The sequence below is a fragment of the Scomber japonicus genome, chromosome 3 (assembly GCF_027409825.1).
Source record: "Scomber japonicus isolate fScoJap1 chromosome 3, fScoJap1.pri, whole genome shotgun sequence".
NCBI lineage: Eukaryota > Metazoa > Chordata > Actinopteri > Scombriformes > Scombridae > Scomber > Scomber japonicus.
This window is the reverse complement of record NC_070580.1, coordinates 20,473,483-20,498,045: the sequence shown is the minus strand read 5'-3', so window position 1 is coordinate 20,498,045 and position 24,563 is coordinate 20,473,483. Positions and strand designations below refer to the sequence as shown.

Genomic DNA, 24,563 nt, shown 5'->3' with positions numbered 1-24,563 from the left:
CGCTAATAGTGACAACCATTGGTGGCTGTTAATAGCCGTGGGTGCTAACGGTGCTAGCGTTAGTGGCCATTAGCAACCACTAGCATTGGTAGCCGTTTATAGCCGTTAGTGCTAACAACGCTAACGTTAGCAGTTGTGAATTAATACCTGATTAGTGGTTATTTTGAGTCGTGTGTATATTGAGATCAATTTGTATATAAGTCAATGTTAAAGTGTCTTAGTTGTAGTATAATTATCATATTGTATATATCTTAAGCTAAATTTATATAACCTGTTTGTAATTGTGTTATCGATTTTTAATGTCTTAATGATTGAAAAGGGAAGAAAAGAGAGAGAAGGGAAAACATGATAAGGAAGAATGCAAGTTTAGTTTAGTTTATTAACATTTAAATCAGATGATAATTTGTAAATATAGAACAAGAGTGATTTTGAAAAGAAAAGGTATTTGATCTGTGTAGTGATTTATTTATTTTTTATTTTTTTGGCTTTGTGGTTACAAGGCCAGGTCCTCGTCCTCGTCCTTGTCCTGATCCTCGTCATCATCCTCCTCGTCCTCATCATCCTCCTCATCTCCCTCCCCATCATCATCAGCAGCAGCACAGAGATTCTTCAGCTCGGCTGGTTCCAATAGTGAACAATACAGTAGGGCTGAAGTGGCGAGCCAACCCCTGAACCAGTTGAAACGTCTTGCTTTGTTTCTTTTATCGATAATTGAGTTTTTGATATTGTTATTGTTGTTATTATTTTGTTACATTTTATTTTGTTGAATTAGAAAGGGAAGAATAGGATTGAACAAACCACCTGTGGGGTAGATACCAAAAATAGGAATAAATAGTTTAATTATAGCCTAATTAGTAAAAGACCAAACAAAGACAGTTTAATCATACCGAAATACATTTAGCACTTAATATAAAACGTAATACTAAATTAAATTGACAATTAACAATAATTAGATACTCACCCGACAGGTGGATTCCAGATTGTATGTAAAGAAAAGAGTAAAAGTTTATTTATTTTTGTATTTATTTATTTATTTATTTATTTATTTCTATACATGTGTTAGTGTTATTGTTATGTCTGGTAAATGTTATTTTGAGAAAATATAAGGAATAGGGGGGGAAAAAAGAAGAACTGATTAATGAAATTAAATAAATTGTTTTACTTACCTTTTAATCATAATAGTTTGTCTTGTGTTTTGTGTCCAGTTGCTTTTCGGTGCCCATTTCTCCTGAGCGAATTTAGTCTTCTGAGACGCTGATCCAAATTGTTAGTTGAGTTTTCTCTTGTATTATAGAGAGGCTATATAATTTTAAGAAAAAAGTACTTCTGGTTGTTACACCAGCCTAAACAGATGTGTTTTGAATGGCTATCAGAAAGTTTCAGATATATGAACAGACCGTAGGGAGGCAGGCAGAGCTTTCCAGGGGTGCTACAGCCTCAAATGCTCCATCTCCACGCGTCCTCATCCGGGTGTGTGGAATAGCGGCAAGGTGTTGCGTGTTAGGCCCGAGTTAGCGAGCTGATGAGTGGGGGTATGAGTGGGGGTGTAAGAGGTCAGTCACATGCGGAGAAGCCTCACCATTTAGGGCTTTGAAGGTGAGTGTGAGGATCTTAAAATTAATTCTATATACTACTGGAAGCCAATGAAGATATTTTAATGTAGGGTGTAATATGAGCCCATCCATGTGTCCTAGTTAGAAGTCTTGCTGCAGCATTTTGGATCATTTGAAGACGATCGAGGGCAGAAACAATCAGGGGAGACAATGGTGATGTAAGGGTTGCCATTTTGTGTATTTCTTGTATGTATTACATACATTACAAATGTTGTTTTCAAAAAAAGGCCTCAATATTTGTTCACAGTTCAATGTGATGGCAACATTTCACAATTCTTTGATTGATTTTGTACCAATAGTACATACAGACAATGTAGCATAGAGGAGGGGTAAAAAAAGAAACACAGACAATAGGGCATGCACCAGTCTCTGTGCTAGACTGCTACCATGTTGTCTATATTTAAACCTGAAACCCACCTCACCCAATATCTCACACAAATTGTATAAAATGAGTGAAAAAAGAAAACCAAAAACAAAACATTAGTAAAAAAAAAAGGGGGTGGCTAACTCACATCTGGGTGGGTGATAGTCCTATTAAGATGCTCAGTAAAGGGCCTCCACCTTTTGTCGATTGATTTGCACAACTCTGCAAGTGGTAGGTTTAGGCTTGCTTAGGATCTCCTTGAGCCAGCTGTCATGAGACGGAGGGAGTGCATGTTTCCACCTTAATAAGATAAGATAAGATAAGATAAGGTGTCTTGCCAATGAGGTTGAAAAGGCTAAGACATGCTGTTTAGTGAGAGCAATGTCACTGTGAAACTGGTATAAGAAATCCTGCTTGAACTCTGAGGATTATTTGCTTACTTACCTCTGGGGGTTATCTTGATATATTTACTTTAAGCCTACTTTCTCACAAACTGTGTGAATCATTTTGACACAAAATGAACATTTGAAGGATGTCTTTGTTTGAAATCATTGACTGACCATTAGGTCTCTGAGAGCTCACCATATGGCCATATTGTAAGAAGGTGTAACTGTGGTGACCTGACTTTTTAACTTTCCTTCTGGAGAGGTAAAGCTATTTGGTTTGTGTTAAGGGCTGACTGAACAACAAACTGTCTCTCCCAAAATATTGTAGTGGGACATTTTATTCTTACAGATTATGTAATGGATTGTACAGTGTCTACGCCTGCTTCAACAATTAATGTTTGATGCTCTCTCGTGTCTTTGTGTGTTCTTTAGTGAGCCATGCAAAAATGTCCACGACAACATCTAGAAACATTTTAATCCACCTGGCACCTCTTTGTTTTTATATGTCCAGTGGTCCACAGCGATGCAAACTTTTGGTGTAGCTTTGAACATACCTCTCTCCAGACATCCATTCCTACAACCCTGACCAACCCCAACAGACCAGTCTCCATAGCATACTCTATCTTGCTAAAGACCTCCTGTAAGCCCCTACCTGCTGACAGGCTGTTGAAGGCGGACATCTCCTCAATTAAATGCAAACTAGAAACTCGCCTGGCAGAGCATGCACCAGTCTTTGGGAATCCCAACCATCAAGTTAATCATTTTTCATTTCATACATAGAACATGTTTCGTTCTGCTGCACACTGCATATAATGAGAGCTACACCATCACAAAACTACACCTTATGCACTCAAAAAGCATTGGAAATATTTTTTCATGCATTGTGGGAGTGCTCAGGGGTTGCAGTTTTTGGAAGAGCATATATTCTCAAGCAGGGGTGTCAAACTCATTTTAGTTCAAAGGCCACATACAACCCAATTTGATCTCAAGTGGGCCGGAACAATAAAAACATTGCATATTAACCTACAAATTATATATAATACATATGTATATATATTACCCTTACTATAATAAACCCTTACTATAATAAACCATCTATTTACAAAACAGATAAATAAGCTGAGATGTCTTAAGAAAAATGAGTGCAATTTTAACAATGTTATTTATCACATAAGCTGCTTACTGACAACATTTTGCACAATGTTCAATATTTGAATGGTTTAAATATGATCACAATATGTATTCATTGTTTTTTCAGATAACTGTATTCTGGTCAGGGTGGAAAAACCTCTGAACCAAGCAGAGAAATAGAATGACTTTTCTCCTATTTTCATACTTTGCAAAGTTATCCAGTGGACCAGATTGTACCCCACGGTAGGCTCGCTCTGGCCCGCAGGCTTTATGTTTAACACACCTGCTCTAAAGCATATTGTCGGACCCCCAAGTGAATTTTGTCTGTTTGTCAATCTAATTTTGTTTAATTTATGTATTAATTTATCTGTGATCTATCAAGCTTTTAACTCCAGTCCTATTTAATTATGCTTAAATCTCATTAAAAAATATATCACAAAAAAACAAAACAATTGAAAACTGCAGAACAATCAACAATCCTCCTCGTGTGTGTGCATGTGTGTTCTTTGTTTTTTTCAAATCAAATCCCTCCCAGATTAAATGTTTAAACCAGTAGAAAGAATATACTGGCAGGAAATGCTATGGTTGTAACAACCACAGGAATCAGCCAGACAGACCAGGTTGAAACTAGTGCTGCATTTGGTCATCATTTACGTCAGAACACACCAATCTTACTGTAACAACATGAATGGACAACGAGAGTCTATTGATGATTAACTTCATTTGACATCCTCCATATATGCTGGTCAGCTGCTCCTTCTGCAGCCAGCATCCAGACAGCCAACGTGAAAGATGGAAGGTGCACCAAAGAAGGTAAGTGAATACTGGATATACTGTTTGTGGGCTCGCAGTTTTTGCAGGAGAAAAGCAATCTCTTTACTTGTGATGCATAATATTTTTTAATACATTGTAGTGGAAAAATTCAGATTTGTAAACCTGCATCTATTACGGGTTCAGAAGGAGACTTTAAAGATGAAAATATTCATCAATGTTCACTGTCAGCAGTGAAGTCTGTGGATTATCCAGAGTAACTTGGTTGAGGTTTTTCAAATGTATGTTTTATGTTCTGAGCATCAAGAATTGAAATTCACTTATCTCCACACTTTTGGGGTAGCAGCAGACACATAAAAGCAAAACTCAATATTTACATATCAGCATAGTTACAGCATTTATATATGACATCTGAAGTAAGAAGTAAACTCAATACAGAAACCAATACCATGTACAGAGAAGCACAGATATAGTTTCTTATAAGATTAAGAAAAATGCTTTCAAACTTACAAAAAAAATCTTTAAAAAAACAAATTCAAAGTCTCAAATATTGCGAAAAACTATTACAATTAAACAGTATATATTTTTAAAATGTATGACCAGTTGTATTTATGTGAGTACTTAAAACAAAAAGGCAGTGTTTTGGTTGTAACAGAGCAGAACCAGGACGAGCAGTCGAGTGTACAGTATGACGTTGTACTGAACATCATCAGGGTTAATATATGTGACTGTTAAGTAGTTCATTCATAATCATTAAACACATGTTTGGGGCCTAGGTCAGTGAACTGTTAGATAAGCAAGTATATACCATGTGCCCTCTCCTACAATGTCTAATTAGGTCTTATAAACAATTACTGTTGGGTTGAAAGACTAATACATGATTCCCCCCTCTCATATTAGCTGCAGTACTGGAGGCTTTATCTGTTGTCGATGGTGCTGGGAATCGGTGGATCATTTCAATATGGGATTCAAGTTTCTGCCATCGCTTCTCCAGCAGTGGTAAGATTTGTATCTTATCATGCATTCAACTTATTAAACAGAAATGTGACGCGAACTGGAGTGTTGCCCTCTCACTTTACACAATCTACACACAGTTAGTGTTAGAAGAAATCATATTTATATCTATTCCTCTAACTAACGTAAATTATGACTGGATATATGTTTCTTCCTGCATATAAAAGACATGTTGATGAATTAGTATTATTCTTATTATCATTATTATAACAACAATAATTGTAATTATCATTATTAATGTATTATTATCATTAGTGTGACTGGATATGACTGAATTCTGGGCCTAATTTGCTTATATTTTATTGAATTAGACTTTTCCTGAGCAACAGCCATTAAGGGCTCAAGTGACAGTAACAGGATAATGTCAAGTGCAACAGCTTCACAAATCTCAGATTTCAGAGTCTGATAATTTTTGGATTTTGATTTTCAGGGGCTTCACAGTCAATCTACCCAACCACTTTAACATGTCCTTTGACCCTTCTGACCTTTGTGCAGCACGTTCAAAGTTTTGTGAACTACACATGGATATTGAGGTATGGAGCTCCAGTGCAGGAGTCCACCAATCAGCTCATCTGGTCCTTCATTGTGGCTGTGTTGAGTCTTGGAGCCTGGATAGGAGCTATTCACAGCGGGAGCCTTCCTGTCAAACATGGCCGGTGAGACAAACACACTCACACACACACACCTGCATATACACACAAGGTTGTTAATTAAATGAAACACTATAAAAAAAAACTTTTAAAAAACAAACCATGACTGTTTTGGATGTAAAACAAAAAGGATGACATTAATGTTCACCATGATGATTCTTCATTTGCTGATATCTTTTTTAGGCTAGAAAAGGTTGAAAACCCCCCAAAAACAATGTACAAGAAAGTGAGCAAATGTAAAGGAAAGTGATCATATGAATGATCATATGAAAATGATATGATGAATGTTTTTGGTGTTTCTTTTGGTTTTGCAGGAAAAAAGCTCTCTTGATCAACAATGTTGTGGCAATGGTGGCTGCTGTGCTCATGCTCTTCAGTCGCATGGCCAAGTCTTTTGAGATGATTTTACTGGGGAGGTTTCTCTATGGATATAATATTGGTATGTTCTGATGATGTGTAGTGTGTGTGTTTATTATATCTCTTACTTTCCTTTAGTTTTTGTCACATTCTAATGTTTCACCTTGCCCTCCTCCACAGGTCTCGGCCTGAGTGTTCACCTCATGTACCTCGGGGAGAGTTCTCCAAAGAAGCTCAGGGGTTTCATGACCCTCACCGGTTCAATCTTCATCGGTTTCGGGAAAATTATGGGACAAATAATTGGCATCAAGTAAGAAGTGGCTGCTGGCACTTAAAAACTCACTTATATATAATAAAAAAAGAAACACTAGTCAAGAATAACAAGCAAGAACATGACAACTTAGTTACTTATTAAAGAAGTTACAAGTTACATTCAGTTTATCTAGCATCCATTTAGTTGTTTCCTGACATGATCAAAGACTTTTTGTTGTTACAGACAAAGACCTTGCAGACCTTTTCTTACTAATTAGCCACAATTATAACAGCACAACGTGATTTTCCTGGACTGTGTTTCATAGATTTTTTTTTATCTCTCCTGCTACTCTTCTGACAGTCTGTTTTTTATGTTCTGTTTAGAGAGATGATGGGCACGGATGAAATGTGGCCATATCTCTTGGCTGTTAGTGGCATCCCTGCCATCCTGCAGTTTGTGACATTGCTTTTCTTTCCTGAGGCCCCTCGGTACCTTTACATTGACAAAGGAGACATTGAAGGCAGCAAAAAAGGTGAGTGAACACCAGTGTTGGGGAGACTTCAACTACATGTAGTTGAACTACATAGCTTAACTACAATTTGTTGTAATTTGTTAGTCAGAAGTTAAACTTTCATCCATTAGTCAGAGTCAGCTCAGATCAGTTGTGTGTCATGTAGTGAAAAGTGAATGTGTAAAACAGATGAACACCAGATTCATCTTGTGCCTGTCTTTAACATTTGTGTGTGTGTGTGTGTGTGTGTGTGTTATGAATTAAAGCTTTGCAGTGGCTATGGCAGGAGGATGACTTAAAGCTGGAGCTGGAAGACATGCAGAAAGAAAGAGAGAATGCACAGGGAGAGAAGGCCAAGACTGTGAAGGATGTACTCACCTCTCGTTGTGTGAGATGGCAGCTGCTGACTCTGGCCATCCCCTGTGCGGGTGTGCAGTTCTGTGGCATCAATGCTGTGAGTCAGCTTTGCTCTTCATAACACACACAAAAAAAATGTAATTATCATGAACTGAGGCTTGTTCTGTCTACCATTCATCAAGCTTAATGGCTCCTCATCTCTCATCCTGTCATGCAGCTGTATTTCTACGCTTTTGACATCTTCAAAGAGTCAGGTGTGCCAGAGAGCCAGATGCATTACTTGGCCATTGGTCTGGGAGCAACAGAGCTCATCACCATATCCCTGTGTGTAAGTATCTCTTCAAAGGAGCACGAATATGACTCATGAAGTTGCAATGATACCTAAAGGACACTTGGAGCTGAAGACTGAAGAGCATTGTTTGGAAATTTGGGTTTTGAGTGTGGATGCACATTCCTTTACTGTTCATCATTCAACTACGTCATCTTATATGGAAAATAATAGCCAATACTATGATAATAATGAGGATAGTAGTGGTGTAATGTAATGTCTGCAGGTGTTTGACGATTGTTAGGAAAGCAAAAACTCATGTATGGATAGCACAATGGTCTGCCCGTATATTTACTCAAGTTAGGCTCCTGTATGCTCAAAATAATCTTCAATCAGAAAGAAAAATCAGACTCTCTGACTGCCAACATCTGCTAAATCGATGTTCACAGTAAGTGGAAGAAGGATCTGAATGACATGGGTGTGTAGTTCCCCACCTCTCTCTCAAGCCCCAGAGAAAGGGTGTCGTCAAATCTTGATCAGCCAAGAGGGGAAAGCACCCAGCTGCTCTCAGTTTCTATTTGGGAGCCGAGCCTCAAAACCTGTGCAACCCCCCCCACACACACTCACACACATTTTATGCATATTTATATTAATACTCCACTACATTTATTTCTATAGCTATATGTACTGTTGCGCATCGTTTATTGAATGTATGTGTCGTGTTGTGATTAGGAGCTCATCAAGTTTTTTATGTTTTGTGTTTCAGTCTTTTCTGATCGACCGTGCCGGCAGGAAGAGGCTGATGGGCTATGGCTATCTCCTGATGGGTGTCACCATGTCTGTGCTCACCGTCACGCTCTCCATCAAGGTATTTACATTCACTTCATCACTGCACCTTCCTGTCTTCTGCCTTGTAGAGAATCATTTAATAAGATCTTCTATTTTCACACAGGATCTGAATCCATCGATCCCATACGTGAACATCGGCCTGATTTTTTGTGTCATCTGTATTTATGGACTTGGACCTTGTGAGTTTTCTGCTACTTTTCCACCTCAAAACACAAAAATCACTCATATTTGTTATTTATAGATTGCTTTCTGTACTTCATTTGAATTGTTTTAATATCCTTTCAGCTGGAGTGTCTATGTCTCTTCCTGCTGACCTCTTCCTACAAGCATGGCGTCCTTCTGCGTATGTTATCAGTGGGACTGTCAACTGGCTCGGCATGTTCTGTGTGGGGATGTTCTTCAGCTACATAGTGGTAAGACTGTGCATATATTGTTACCTCAAATAATCTACATACATTATATCTTCATCTTTATATGCATATATTTAGGTCTTGTACTGCTAATTCAACACAATCTGTTTTTATGTGTGCCCACACAGGATGGACTCGGGCAGTTCTGCTTCCTGATTTTCGTGGTTTATTCCATTTTCAGTGCAGCATTTATGATTTATTTTGTACCGGAGACCAAAGGAAAGACAATGATGGAGATTATGGAGGACTTCAACAAACTGAATTACAAGAATAGGGCAGCAGACATTGAAAAGACTGATATTACTCTTGCAACTAAACTTTAATTATTATTATTATTATTATTGTTGTTCTTTACATTGTTTATTTATCACTTCTGCAAGTATCTGCATAGATCTTAACAGGTGCAGTGTGAATAACTTAGTGGCATCTAGCAGAGCGGACTTGACAGAAATGGAGTATAAATATGTTTTAATTAATGGGAGGATGAATTCCTCAAATAAACACTAATTAAACTACCTGAAACTGTATTTAAAGGAATAACTATGTAATTAATTGTGTCTTTCTACACACACAAATGTATATATTTTTTAGCATCTAATAGATTGCAATGGAATTTGAAATCACATAATGTAAGTTAAGTGCTGACAAGAAAGAACATGGAGTCTGTAAATATATTAACATGACAAAAAACAATGCATCTGACCTGTCTCTGGTTTTGTGGTTATTTAACTAAAATGTGGCAAATTAAAGAATATACATTGAGATTTTAATCACCTCTGTGTCCTACTTATTTGCTTTTATCTGTTCTCTCCGACAGGCAAGTGCTATCATGTGAAATAGGTGCTTGCTTCAGTAAATAACACAGTTTGAGCAGCGTATCATTTTAGATAATCAAAACCACAAACATATAATACTCTGACAAATATTTGGAGCATTATTGTTGATAAATTACAAAACAGAAGTTAGGAGCTTTTTCATCGCAATTTATTTGACCCTCATCTCTGTACCAACAAGAGAGATGAGACTCATCAACAGAGTACAAAAACAAATATCTATAGAAAAGTATGCTTATATTGAAATATGTCCAAAGACGTTATAACAAAACATGTAGCTCACATGTTTTTAAGAGCAATCTTTTTGAGTACGATGATAAAATACCAAGTTAACATATTGTACATTTTCTGTGTGTGTTTTTATACAAAAGTGTCAATGCAAGTCACTCTGTACAATTCTCAACCTTTAGAAAAGAGGACCTTTTTTTTAATCCACTGCTGTGCACAATCAGTATTTGGAAGGCACTTTGCAACAGACCAAAAAGCAGAAAGCAAAACATTTAGGCCTAAATAATCCATGACAGAAACTTTTTTTTTTTCCTTTTTTTCTTTTTCTAACATTTGAGTACCAATGTGCATGAAACAAATTACACATACCAGTGAAGAGAAACATTGAAACAAAAAGAAGGTACATTATTTCCATACAGCATCTTTCAGTTGTCTTCAAATAATTATAACAATACAACCCTTATTACCTCTCAGGAGTAAATACTAGTGCAGAGTGGATCAAATAAAGGAAATTAAAAACTTGGTCAAAAACGAGTCGTGCAGCTGGAGGCGTGAGCGCGACCAGAGCAGAGTGACAGTACGGTAAAGCAGTGATGCTACTGCCACCAACCAGTGATCGACATTCAATGCAGACATGCAGTTTCAGCACTTTCAATCAAAAAAATGGCCATAACTTAATATCCCTCTACATAATATTCAAGAAAGAAAAAAATCTGTATGTACAGGACCACCATTGACAAACATTGATCATATTGGTTGGTTCATATATTCATATATATATTTATAGACTGTGTATATGAATGGTATATACACGTGTTACAATCACAATATTACCATAAATAATATAGGAATGTACTGAATTTACTCACAAATAATAATAATAATAATAATAATAATAACAATAATAATAATAATAATAAAACGGAAAGCAGGAAACACGGATCAAAACACAGAAACAAACACACAGACGGCCTATTCAGCACACGTATATACACACACACACACACACACACACACACACACATATCGCAAGCCCCCTTGAGTCTAATTTGCATTGTGACATGTTTTACAACACAAAGAGACAAATGCTGACCCATGAGCAAGATATTAATCAACAGATGTGCGAGGCTTTATGCAGCAAACTCGTAACTCGTAACTTGCAGCAAGTTTTTTTCTGTCTTTCCTGATTGGCTGGGGTTGCTTGTTTTGTGATTCTGCATATACAAGACCGAGAGGAAGTACATCATGATTGTGAATAGGGTCTGTTTGTATTTTTCATCAATAATCAATAACATCCTGACGGGTTGTTTAACAATTCATCATCATAGGAACCTTTTTTTCCAATACAGTGGATGAAGAAGATCAAACAAAGAAAAACGTTCGTCTCAATTAAGATCGTCGCAGGAATGTCTTGATAAGGCGGGAAAGCCTAATTTTGGATTCAACATTTTGGATTAAATACATTTTCGCGTAAGACACAGAGATAACTTGTGTTTTAACTGAGCGACCGTTAGTGCAAACACAAAGACATCTACTCAGGCTAATACGACAGGAGGGGAGGGGCAAGCATTACAACAAGTGCAGGTGACGAAGAAAAGCCAGAGAATTTAAGTCGACTCTACAAAAAAAGTAAATTTATGTTTGGTCGGTCCAGAGGCTTCAGGGCCTGAGTCTGTCTTCTTCCCTCTAGCTGCTGCACAACACACCCTCCACAAACACACACGTCTCCTTTTAACATAATTTAGAGAGTGGAAACTTATCAAACTGAAAAATCAAGATTTTTTTGACAGTTAAAAAAAAAAAAAAAAAAGGAAGTACACAAAACTGAGGGCGTGAATAAGTTAATAAAATATAATCTACATTTCTTCAAATATATACTGAAAATTTACCTGACCTTGGTCCCTGTTTCATATACACAACTGGTTTAACACATATGTGGTTAACACACACGGCGTGGAAACATTGTCATCATGGGGGGAAACAAAACTCATTCTTAACAGGCTCGAGGCATGTTTCAAAAACATATTTTACATGATAAAAAAACCTCCTGGGAAAAATCCTTTTTCAAAGTATTTCTGTACACAATATAGATAACAATAATACATGGCTTTTCTCTCCTCACTTCTGCACATTTTCTATGAATAACTCATTTTACAAATCATCTAATCAAAAAGTGTTAAAGGGATCTTCACATCCAAATGAGCTGCCGATAGATTTGCTTAATTTAGGGCACGACTCTTAAACTATCACCAGCTCTGCTCACTGATCAGTGTCACATCCACTCAGGTTAACGCTGAACATTAACGGTCCTCAGCGGCATCAACGTCTTTATACAAATTATTAGGAAAAAACAGGCATCAAGCATTTTTTAAGATCTTAGCAGTGACACAACTCTGACTTTCAATACAGTTTTTCTTTTTTCTGACAATAAGATTGGTTGGTTTTCATTTTTTATGCTTTAAATCTAATAAAAATAGGAAAAGAATTAACCTTGACTACAAACAAAGCACTGTGGTGTTATTTTCTTCTATGAGGTAGCTTAAAGGACCAGTGTGTAAGATTTAGTGGCATCTAGTGGTGAGGTTGAAGATTGCAACCAAATGAATACCCCTCTCCCCTCCTACTCCAAGGCCGGGAAACTTGTAAAAAATGCCAAAAGACCCTCTCTAGAGCCAGTGTTTAATTTGTCTGTTCTGGGCTACTGTAGAAACACGGCAGGGCAACATGGTGGCCTCAGTCAAAGGTGACCCCTTTCTACATATAAAAGGTTTATTCTAAAGGTAATGAAAACAACAACTAAACAAACTTATTTTCATGGGATTAGACATTAATTAAAACAAATATGAATATTAATTTTCCATTTCTGCTACACCCGTTCTGTTAGATGCCACAAAATGTACACACTGGTCCTTTAATTGATTTGTTTTAGCTAAAATTACATTTTTGCAAGCATTTATAGTTCCAAATGAGCTCTGTGGATGCTGTGAGAATTTAAATTCAACATAGGTTTTAAAAAGGTCAGAAAAGTTCTTCTTTACTGTCGAATATAGTGCAACCCTGTCAACACTAACTCATTAAAAAGGTCCTTGACAACCATCAGTGCTCCTCAGCGGCTTGAAAAAATTGCTCGTAATAAATGTGTAATGAAACATGCCGTGGGCCTGGTATGAACGTGGTGAATGTTTACTCGCAATGAAGAGATTCAAAGAAAAATCTGCGAAGAAAACTGAGGCCAATTTAAATCCCTGTTCTTAAGAAAATCTAAATCCTCCTTGAAAGAAGAGAGAACAACATAAATAGATAAATTCAGCCCTCTTGTTGCTCTGAGGTAAAGATGCCTTGGGGCAGCGAGGAAAATGAAGCGTTAAAACAGTTATAATGGGTCGATTTAAAGAGAGAACATCAGAGCAGTTAAAGTGGGCAAATAGACAACAATTACTCTTTTTAAGGATATAGTAATCAATTCATCTCATGTCAAGAAACACATGTGCAGCTAAGAAAAGCTCAACGACACATGAGTCAAAAAAATAAACTCAGAGCCTACCAAACGTCAACTTCAACATCCACATCTGATAAAGGAAACACAACCTTCATGTCATTTCTTTAGAAACGAAAACACAGCGTACGCACTCTTCATACTCTGAAAAAAGTAGAAAAAGTAGGAATCATATGGCAGTCTGTGACAAAAATATTGGATACACATTAAGCAATGTAACGAACGGAAAAGTAGTCTTGAGGCAAAGTTATTCTCAAATACAAGAGCGTCTTCTGTGGGCAACCCGGCTTTGTCCTAAAAATTCGAGGCTTTGCTAAATCTCTAGCAAATACGTCACTTCCCTCCGAAGTCCATCCCGCTTTGACCAGCCTCGGCATCCACCAGCGAGGAGGCGAAAGCGGACTGGACTATCTGAAAGCCAAAGGACTCGAGCAGAGACATGTTTTGTTGAGGAGAGAAAGGGGAGGTGAGGGACGGGGCCAGCTCATTTAAGCCGGACCCTGAAACGCCCTGGGCTTTCTGGGCTTTGTGTACTCTGTGCTGGTGCTTGTTGAGGTAGGACTTGGTGCGGAAGGCCTGACCGCAGATGCCGCAGGTGAACTTCTTCTCAGGGTCCGTCTTGGCTTTGGAGCCCTCTGGAGACCCTAAGGTCCCTGCAGAGGCTCCATTACAGGCTAAAGAGGGCATCTCAAGGTCCGGCCCGTCAGGTTTGTGTGGAGATTTAAGCTCGTCGCCATTGGACAACTCTCCAAATGAAGGATCCGATTCTTCTGATTCCAGGTGAGGACATTTCCCAGAGTTTTCCTGTCCGTCTAAGGTTTAAAAAACAGCATGGATAGGAAGAGGGAGAGAAAAAAATGGGGAAAATGGGAGGAAAGAGAGGCATGAATTAGGATAAATGAATTATAAAACAGGCTTTTTCAAATACAACTTCAATCCAGTAGCCGGCTGGCACCTGCAAAAATCTTTAAATGTAATCTTCAGAAGTTAAGAAGGTACCAAGCACAAGTAGAACAGGTTGTGATTGATTGATTGATTTTACACATCAATAACTAAATACATTCCTTCAAACTGTGGCTACAGCAGTAAACCAAACACTCATCTAGCTCAGTCCATTTGCCCAAAGTCCACTGAGAATTCAGCTGTTCTCATCCAACCAGCAGGCCATGCTAGCATCATGCCCCCACCCTCCCTCCTGCTGGACTATACTGACCTGCGACAGGCCCATGGACGGGGAAGCCCGGCACCCCACCCGAGCGACACTCCCAGAAATATGGAGCCCCACCTGGCTTCCCTATAAGCAGCTCAGGCTGCAGGCCAGAGGCTGGAGGGCCCGGCTGGGGGAGAACCGGGTGTCCAGAGAGCCCGTGAAAGCGACCCTCTGCCTCAGGCGAGGTGAGAAGCAGCTGGCGACTGGCGCACAGGTCTACATGACACCCGGCCAGGGGAAAAAGGAAGGGGGAGGAACAGACATAACAGGCTGGCGGACACCATATAGACAGAATTACCTTCATTTCATCGCTAGTATTGAAGTGCTGTAAACAAAGCATGCTTGAAAGGTCTGAATGAATCCATGGGGTGGACCGCTTTCCTTTCACAAATCCCAAAGCTAAGTGAAGTTTGTGATGCAGTTTGGCTCACTAATGGGGCTTTCCCATTATACAGTTCTAGCACTACTCGGCTCGACTCGACTCGTTTTTTTTTTGCTTTCCCACTAGGGATAGTACCTGGTACCTGGTACTTTTTTAGTACCTGCTCTGCCGAGGTTCCAAGTGAGCCGAGCCTATACTAAAATATGATCAGAGAGTTGTCACTGTAAGAGTCATGAGCCGTGCTACACAAGAATCAAACCCGGCATTTTTAAATACAATGATTCGGCTCTCTTCTCTTGCTTTGTGTGTGACAAAAGGCACAGGCCGAAACACCAAGTACACCATCACCTCCATGTCCGCCATTGTTTGTTTGTGTCGTGTATAAAACGAAGTCAAGGCAGTTCCGCGAAGCTGTGCTGTGACGACCCCGCCCACGTTGAGGAGGTACTATGAAGTAATGGAAAAGGTCGTTCCTGGTACTAAACCGAGTTGAGCCGAGTAGTGCTAGAACTGTATAGTGGAAAAGCACCATAACCCCTTATATGAAAGAGTTACTAAAATGTAATAATATTTGGAAAATTTGGAGAAAACCACCACCAGATAAACCTGATATAATGGCTGTATATAGGTGCCTGTGCCAGGATCATTGTATTTTACTGACCCACCTAAATGAAACAGGCATCATACATGTAAAATATCCCTGTGAGAGAACAACAGTAACATCATTTTGTTTGATGTTCACACACATCGGTCTTATTTGTCTCACACATGACATGAAACTAGATGAAGACTGCAGTAAATATAGTGACAGTACACATTTCAGATTTTTCTGGTCACGTATCAGATATTTCTGGTCATTTAAGATTAAATTGCATCATTTCTAAATCTAAGTATTACACTAAAAACTCAGTTCCTTACTTGGACACTTTTACAGTTTTATTATAGAGACTTGTTGTTCAGAGCCACGCTTAGGCAGATGTGTTTTATAGGATTGAATTAGATTACACAGGTGTTCCTAACAATGTGTCTGGTGAGTTTTATTTTGTTCACATTACAAAACTTTTCACAAAAAAGCAACCTATTATTTATTTTAACATTCTGTTTTCACCTTATAGAAAACTCTAGCTCATAAACAGCTGTAAGCTTATAAAGTCTCAAACTGCTCCAGCTAACCACAAAAACAAAAATGCTGCTTTTATTGTTCTTTAACAGGCTGTGATTTCTCTCTACTCCAAAAAACTTATTAGAAATGCTGCATTTTACCTTCATAAATATGATGATGCAGCTAAAAGACAGAGAGTTATAGGACCAAAATCACAGTTATCAAGATCAACTAATAATCACCACCTATTATGTACTGACTGACAAATAGTTTCAGCACTATTCTCAGCATAATAGACTATTTTGATAGCCTTCCTCGGTTTAATAATAAACCTAAAGGGTAGACTGTTTTTTAAATGCTGCGGGCTCATATGTTGACTTTGTTCATAACTCAGTTTACAAGTAAAAAAAAAGATTTTCTCCAATATTCATTTTGCAGATTGTGGCTCACGGTTCACTGTGCACTGTCTCTATGCTACTGGTTCTCCCACAGAAATGGCACAACTACAAACGTTTCAATGAATCCAGGGCAAATGGAGCACCCAGTTGGACAATCATGCAACACTGTGCACTGCTTAACAACTGCTGATGGACCAGCCAAGCAGAAACAGACACTGTTATCAAACGCTGCCGTGGCCATGCTGGACAGACACACACACACAAATACAAAAAGAGCAAAAAGCAAAAGTGTCCTGACACTCAAAACTCCTACATGGTCATGAATTAAAAAACTAAACAATGTGTTCATATACTGAATGTGATGATGGTGACTTAAAATGTATCAGGATTATGTTTCCTGTCAGATAAAGAGCTACGTCTTCATTATAAGTAACGATGTGGTGATATTATCAGTTGTCCTTACCTGACAAACTTCACTCTGGTTTTAGTTCTGTTGGTTAGTAAATTTAGTGTGTACTGATTGACTTTGAGTCATTCTATAGAAGCAGACCACTTTTAATTACGACATAAAATTATTTCCACCAGCCGATAGTAAGATTCTGACTTTTCAAGATTTTTGTGAGCACTATGTATGTATGTATGTATGTATGTATGTATGTATGTATGTATGTATGTATGTATGTATGTGGTGGTCTGTAACCTGAAGTCCATAATAGAGCTTTAGCTTTAGCTGATTAATCAATTTGTTGCCAACTATTAACTTAACTGACAACTATTTTGATGATCAATTCATATAATCAATTAATGGAGTTTTTTAAAAGAAAATATCCTACCTCTAATGTGAATATTTTCTGGTTTGGTCTTTGATAATGAACTGAATATCTTTGGGTTGTGGACTTTTGATCGGGACAAAAAAAAGACATCTCAGGATGTAACTTTGGGTAACAGTGATCAGACATTTTCTGACATTTTTTGGACCAGACAAATTATCGATTAGGGTTAGGTCGTAAAAATTGTAAGTTGCAACCCTAGTTCATAATAAAAAGGGTATGATAGAGATCAATTACAGAAAAGGTCCTCATAAAGGAGTATAATACTTCTGAGTGTAACTATCACAGGGAGGCTGTCTCTACGCTGAATTAAAGACATGTGTTTTCTTCCTGTTAGCCAACAGAAACACAACCAGCAGCTGAAACAGTACAACAGTAATTGTTTGAGCGGAAAGCTTGGCACAGCAGAGGTTGATGTATGCTCATGTTTTAAACATACACAAAAAAATGCAGCGGCATGTTTCTCCAAAAAGCAGCAGAGCATATGAAAGCCAGAAACATGAAAGTTTGGGATGGGGCGGGCGGCTGCTTGCCTTCCACTGAGCACTGGCGTCCCATGTGGTAAGGGGTGCCGTTGTGCATCTGCAGTTCCCCCCTTGGCTCAGGGAAGGTGTGCAATGTGGCAGAGGGGGACAGTGGAGAGCCATGGTGTGTCTTTATATGCACCTTAAGGTAGGACGCAGTGGAGAAACCTGGGACCAGAAGAACAGAGAACAAGGCAGTTGTTTGACACACTCAAAGCCTTGGCTACGAGAGGGGCGACCTGTAAACAAAGACAGGCTACACGATGTCAACGGTTCGATACCGTGATTGGTTTGATTAGAGTAATCAATGATTCATCGAGGGGGGAAGCAAAATTAATATTTGTCTTGAGGAGCCACATCAGTAAATTATCTCGTACCAGTTAAATGTGCGGGAAGCCAACAGGAAGTAATTCGGCTCAGTCAGTTTTTAAAAGGACCAGTGTGTAGGATTTAGTGACACCTAGTGGTGAGGTAGCAGATCACAACCAACTGAGTACCCCTCCCCTCTCCTTTCAATCATGTATAACGCATAACTTGCGAAAAACGTGCAAGGCCCTCTTGAGAGTCAATGTTTGGTTTGTCCATTCTGAGGTACTGTAGAAACATGGCAGGCTCTGTGGAAGAGGATCCGCACCCTATGTAGCTATGAACGGCTCAATCTAAGGTGACGAAAACACAACGATTCTTAGTTTCCAGAGATTATACAATTATTAAAACATAGTTATGAATGTTATATTACATTTCTGCCAAGTCTGTTATACTACAACACCACTAAATCCTACACACTGCAGCTGTGATGTGCATTGATCTCAACCGGTTTGAACAGAGAAGCCAAAAAACACATAAGAGGTAAGACAGAGGACGCCTGTAGGACCTGGACTTTATGTACAGGGTAAAGCCCGACATTCATTAACACTAATTGGTCACATTCAGTTTGTGCGATTTATCTGGAATACAGACCAAATAAACAAACCAAAAAAATGTTACCAGTGTTTTCAGTACTTTTCAAACCTGTGCCTGAATCTAAATGCAGCTTTTACCTTCACATGGGAGAGACACTAATTTAATGGCACAACGCACCCTGAAGAAGGATTTGAGAGATGTCAGGGGTGTTTATGATTCCTGTTGTGTCCTGCAAGGAAATACAATTTTAAATCAAAGTAGTTGTGCCTCGTGTACCACCCAATTTCAGTGTTTGATGAAGAAAATGTGGTGGTCACAGCTGCAGACGGTGACTGAGGTCATCAGACAAAAAAAAAAAAAACCTGGACCGGGCTCCACTTTTGCCAGAAGACTGTCATCTGGCAACACACTTTGAGTGTTCTCAGTACTTGTGAGGTAAAACTACACAATCAGGTGCACTCTACAACATATTTCATCTCCAATATTTCCAATTTGGGACCACATGTTTTAGACCAGGTTACAATTTCACATAAAAGAGATTTGAAAACAAAACTGTAATAATTGCAATAGTCTGACCATCAGACCCTCGTCATTTCTCTATGAGCGTACAGCAGAACCAGACAAATACCAAAACCAGATTACAACACTTTTATATCCTCTGCATGTCCATGACTTCATCGCCAAACTGAATATTTGTCAGGTAATGAGAAAAGGCAGTTTCAGAGGAGCTGTGTCAGGCTATGTGAGGTTTTCAAAGAATTACCTTTGTTGCAAATGCCACAGTAGTTATGGGTTCCTTCACTGTGTTTCTTGAGGTGGTCTGTCATGTACGCAGCTCGCAGGAACTTGCCACACACTTTGCACGGGATTTTGTCCTCGTGGCATGCGAGGTGTGACCGGAGGCGATCTCGTGTTGCAAAAGAGGCGTTACAAATCTGAAATAGAGGAGTCAACATGTTTCTATCATATTATACATTAAAACCATCAAATTATTCAGTCTCATAGTTGGATCCTAAATGTCACCTGGCACTTGTGGGGTCTCTCGGTTGTGTGAACTTGTTTGATATGTCCGTTCAGGTGGTCCGGTCTGGAGAGAAAGGAGATAAATATGAACAATTACTGATATAGTTCTCACTATAAACATGAATTCATAAACTACATGGAAATCTGAGTAAATTAAAGCACTATTTTAAAATGTAACTTCCATCATAAAGACTGGGAAACAATATATAGCCTATATACACACACACGACTGTGGTACAAAGAGTCCATGTTGGTAGTGTAGGCATGAACGTAGCCTCAGGAATCAAGATGACCGCACTCCAATTAAATTTTTTTTTTCATGCAGGGATGTTTCAAGCAGACACCCTCGACTTGCAAATTGGCGACAGCATTAAAACCAAATACAGCTGTAAGTCATAATGAAATGCAATAATTGACTGAGGACAGCAGCTGCTCTTCCTGCTGGACCCACTTAAAAATCCAATTTATTTTCATACCGTGAATATAATATAGCTACACATTTTGGGAGGATGTTTGGATTCTGTCTTGGCATTTAAATATAAAGATTAAAATTTTTGGTATTCACAAATGTCACACAGACAAGGTAGAAAAACGTCTACAATTTTAACTCAACACAATTATCCTATATCATGTTTGAAAAAGTGAAACCCTGTTTTATATATTTTTTTGCTACTATGTGCTCTCTTAGTTACAACCGTTTTCCCGTCACAAAAGCTTGTATGACATAAAATGTAACTGTCAGCATCATAGCATCTTTAAATCATACAAATTTAGTCAATTTTATCATCTTATTGATTGTGTTAATTTCTGGCCGTATTAAACGTACTGTCAGTTCTAGTGAATGTTTACTGTATGTTGTTATGCTCCTTACCATCAAATCAATAATCTTATTCAAACAAATATCTGTCTTTTTATTATTATAAATACCACAAAAGCAGACCAATAAGAACTTTTTTTGGCTGTGATAATATATCCAAAAACAGTAGTAACTTCTTTATTGACTCCATCAGTGCAAAATCACCACGAATTCAGTAACAGCCTTGTCAGACTCTTCAGCCCTCACCAAATTCGTGGATGTTTTTAGAATGACTATTTGTGCCTTTCCATCTACCATCTGTCATGCATTTTAACCTCCAGAGCAGTAGGGGGAGGCAGTGAGTTTGCAGCAGGGCCTGACAACACTGAGCCTGGGAAAGTGTCTTATTGTTGAAGCCAAATTACACTGATGACAAGACAGTGTGTAACCGTTCAGCAGTTGTGTAACCACAGAAACTGAAACACTCAACTGTTGTATTTCACACTGCGTGTCTTTGTAAGAGCTGGGTCACAGAGGGGGGCCCTCTGAAAATCAACCAGTACCCTTTGCTTTAGGATTTTAACTCTCAGACTAGATTATACAGGCTGCTGGTGGGAAGGGTGTGTGCTAGGTGTCTGTGTTTGAAGAGCTGGTTTCTTCATTTGTGGACTCCAGTTTTTTTTTTTTTTTTTACTTGTGATGTCACAGTTTTGTGTTTGTGAATACCTGCAGCTAACACTATTCAGCTCTGTATCTAACATGCACCACAGTTGCACCTCTAATCAGAACAAAAACATCAATGCACACTCTGTTAACAATCCTCCTGAATCATTGGTGAATTTAAAGATCAGAAGAAGAAGACAGTTTGAATCAAGTCAACTCACCTTGAAAAACCCTTCCCACAGCTTTGGCACACATAGGGTTTGCCAACCGAGCCGTCGTGGGACCGCACATGGTATGACATCCTGTCCTTGCGTTTGAACCGGAGACCGCACACATGGCACGCGTATGGCTTCTCCCCGGAGTGGGAGAGCTTGTGTCGGTTTAGGTGGTAAACGTCGCGGAAAACTTTCCCGCAAATGTCACAGCCGACGTGCCTCCTGGTCCTCTCCCGCTTGCGGCCGCTGTCCAGCGTCAGCCCCCCGTGTAGCTGCATGCCGTTCTCGGCCAGACCGGCCTGAGACAGCAGGCTGATGCCGCCCGGTGTCGACAAGCCGTCACCGACGTTGTTTACCCCGCCGGTCGAGGCTCCGTGTTGAGCCTCGTGGTTCTTCAAACGGGAAGCCTCCGTGAAAGCTTTCCCGCAGGTCCCGCACGGAAACAGTCCATTGTCTTTGCTGTGATTAAAGTGCACAGCCTCCACTACTCCACCAGCTTTCTTTGGTCTCCCCCTGCTCTTCTTCGACCCCGGGGAGCCAGCGTCGTGATGAAATGTGTTCCCCGTTAGTTCCGCTGGCGGGGACACGGACAGTCCTTCCACCGGCTGTAAGATCGGCACCGACGACTCGCCCCCGTCCTCTAATAACACGGCGGCGGCGGCGGCTTCACTCCCATCTACATGCATCTGTGCATTACTGGCAAAGGTTTGACCGTTCACCAGCAGCCCCGATCCGTTTACCAAATCCTGCTGAGCCACCGGGAAACCCAGCTCCGTGGCCTCCGTGGCCTGGAACAGGCTGGCGTCTCCTCCCCGGGTTGTCGGTACGAGGATCTGTACGTTGGACTGTTTGATGACCTCCTGACATATCTCGATGACCGACCGCATCAGCAGAAACTTGGCGGCTGTCATCAACTCTGGGAAGCACTCTAGTCGCACCACGATCCTGGAGGTGTAGGCGAAGTCCAGGATATCTTTAAAAACTTTGGGGCTGATCGTGTGCATCTCCAGCTCCTTGGCGTCGCCCTCCGTCGACTGGCGACTGAACACCGACTCAAAGTACTCGCTACACGCCGCTAACACAGCCTTGTGGGCAGGGAAGCTCTCCTCGCCGACGCGTAGGATCACATCGCAGAACCTGCCTCCATCTTTCCTCTGCGTGTTGAGGTTGTGTAGCATCTCCGCACTGTGCTTGCTCACCTGGTAGGTGTACGAAGAAGTCCAAGACGGCTCCGCTACTTTCTCCATGCCGAATTCATCCAATAACAGCGGTGGTTAGCGGCAACGGTCGGAGAAATGATGGATTGTGTGCGTAACGATTTCAAGTCGTTGACGCCAGCTAGCTATAAAAAACCCCCAAAACCAACCGCCGCTCCCCGTCGGTTTAGCATCTACCGTGAAACGTTAGCAGTAGCAGCAGGGAAAAATGGCAGCCCCCCAGCTTCCTGTGAACTTTGACCGTGGTTTCTTGAAGGGTGGGGGTCGCTCTTGTTTTGTAAAATGAGTCGTGTGGTTTGATAATGATAGTGTCATTTCTTAAAATGTTTCCCTCTCCATAACGACAGTCACTTTAAGGAGTAGCATCCAACGCCTGAGGGGTATTTCTTGCCCTTTCTAAATGTTAACGCAGGTCTCTTCCTGCCGGGTGTTTGTAAAAAAAAAAAAAAAAAAACAACCCCTCCCCCAACCAACCACAAACCCGAACCCCCCCTTTCCTCTTTACAAGCTCCGCCTGTTAGCTCATTGAACACACATGTAAACGACTGTACCATGGCAGTTACTTCAGGTACAACCTGGCAGCACAGGTAACTGGGAATTAATGAAGGCTGGCCATAATTATTGGCCAATCTTAAAACATCAACTTCTATTATCTGTAGAAACGGTCATTTAATGGTTAATAATCATATTGGAGAGAAGGGATAATGTGTGGCATTTCTGAACATGGCCCAGAGTGAAAAACAAATTATAATCACTCATATGGCCACTCTAATGCACGAAGAATATTAGAAACTCTTTTAGCACAATACAAATCCATTACACTACCACAACAGTATTGAAAATAACTATAGTAGTCAAATAGCCTACTGTACAAGATCACTACAATGTGATTTCAGCCATTCTATTGGATTGCATTGAACCAGAGCCCAATCAAACTGGAATTTTGAGGCAAATACCAATTTCAAAATAAATAAAAAAATCCAATAATGATCTGGCAAAGGGTCCCTTTGTTGTCACAAATAGTAATATATTATAGGTACAAATACTAACTAAATAAGTAACTACAGCTTTAAAAAAAGGGCCTTAAACATACCTTTGACATTTCTGACTGACTTCTCACTTACTGAGTCATATACAGGCCAACCATTTAATCCTCTAGCTCACTGGACTGTAAACTTGTGAAGAGGAAACAGGTGATTCAGCGTAAATGTCTCGAACAGCAAAACCCAAGGTGCTGAGTATTCCTACATATGTACACTATTTTTTTTTCTACAAATGTTTTGGCTGATGAGGAAGAACCTGCAAAACAAACTTAGTTTCTAGTAAGTCAGCCAGCAGTTTTACAATCAGTGGCCACTTGAGATAAACCATAGAAAGATCAAATACAGCAGCTGCGTCTTACATTCTATCTGAATAAATCTTGATAATTGATTGTTGTCATTGGCACAGTCCAAGGTTTTAATTCAAAATCTATTATTGAAGCTGTAGGACTGGTGTTTTACTAGACTGAAAATATGTTTAATATTCTGTTCTCTTCATGCATGTGAAAAGGGTTAGGAAACCCCCACTATTATAGAGTCTAATGCAACACTACCAAAATGTGTGACACCAATCATAAACATAGTTGAAGTAACATACCCCTGGCAATGTGATTGTACATGTGTAACTAATTCAGTGGCCAATGTTAGGCCACTGAATTAGATCAATATAGTAGTGGATACACTAACTGAGCATTTTATAAGGAACACCTGTGCAGTCTAATGCAATCCAAGACAAGTGTATAAGATACACTTCATAAAAAAGTAGAAT

The 24,563-nt window shown here is 39.5% G+C and overlaps 2 protein-coding genes across 3 annotated transcripts; one reads left to right on the top strand and one right to left on the bottom strand.

Moving 5' to 3' along the window:
* Window positions 1-4,286: 4,286 nt before the first annotated feature.
* Window positions 4,287-9,257, top strand: LOC128355277 (solute carrier family 2, facilitated glucose transporter member 11-like). The gene is made up of 12 exons (XM_053315524.1): window positions 4,287-4,307; window positions 5,166-5,264; window positions 5,775-5,935; window positions 6,244-6,368; window positions 6,467-6,596; window positions 6,923-7,071; window positions 7,317-7,504; window positions 7,625-7,735; window positions 8,442-8,543; window positions 8,628-8,703; window positions 8,810-8,937; window positions 9,063-9,257. The coding sequence occupies exons 1-12, from the start codon at window positions 4,287-4,289 to the stop codon at window positions 9,255-9,257; spliced, it is 1,485 nt and encodes a 494-aa protein (XP_053171499.1).
* Window positions 9,258-13,181: 3,924 nt separating this feature from the next.
* patz1 (POZ/BTB and AT hook containing zinc finger 1) lies at window positions 13,182-23,108 on the bottom strand. Of its 2 annotated transcripts, XM_053316495.1 has the most exons (6): window positions 21,544-23,108; window positions 19,864-19,927; window positions 19,604-19,775; window positions 17,947-18,105; window positions 14,705-14,917; window positions 13,182-14,303 (listed from the first exon to the last, which is right to left on the bottom strand). In XM_053316495.1, the coding sequence occupies exons 1-6, from the start codon at window positions 22,782-22,784 to the stop codon at window positions 13,825-13,827; spliced, it is 2,328 nt and encodes a 775-aa protein (XP_053172470.1). In that variant the 5' UTR covers window positions 22,785-23,108; the 3' UTR covers window positions 13,182-13,824. The 2 variants fall into 2 exon arrangements, with proteins under 2 accessions (XP_053172470.1, XP_053172469.1); XM_053316494.1 differs by lacking the exons at window positions 14,705-14,917; window positions 17,947-18,105.
* Window positions 23,109-24,563: the final 1,455 nt, after the last annotated feature.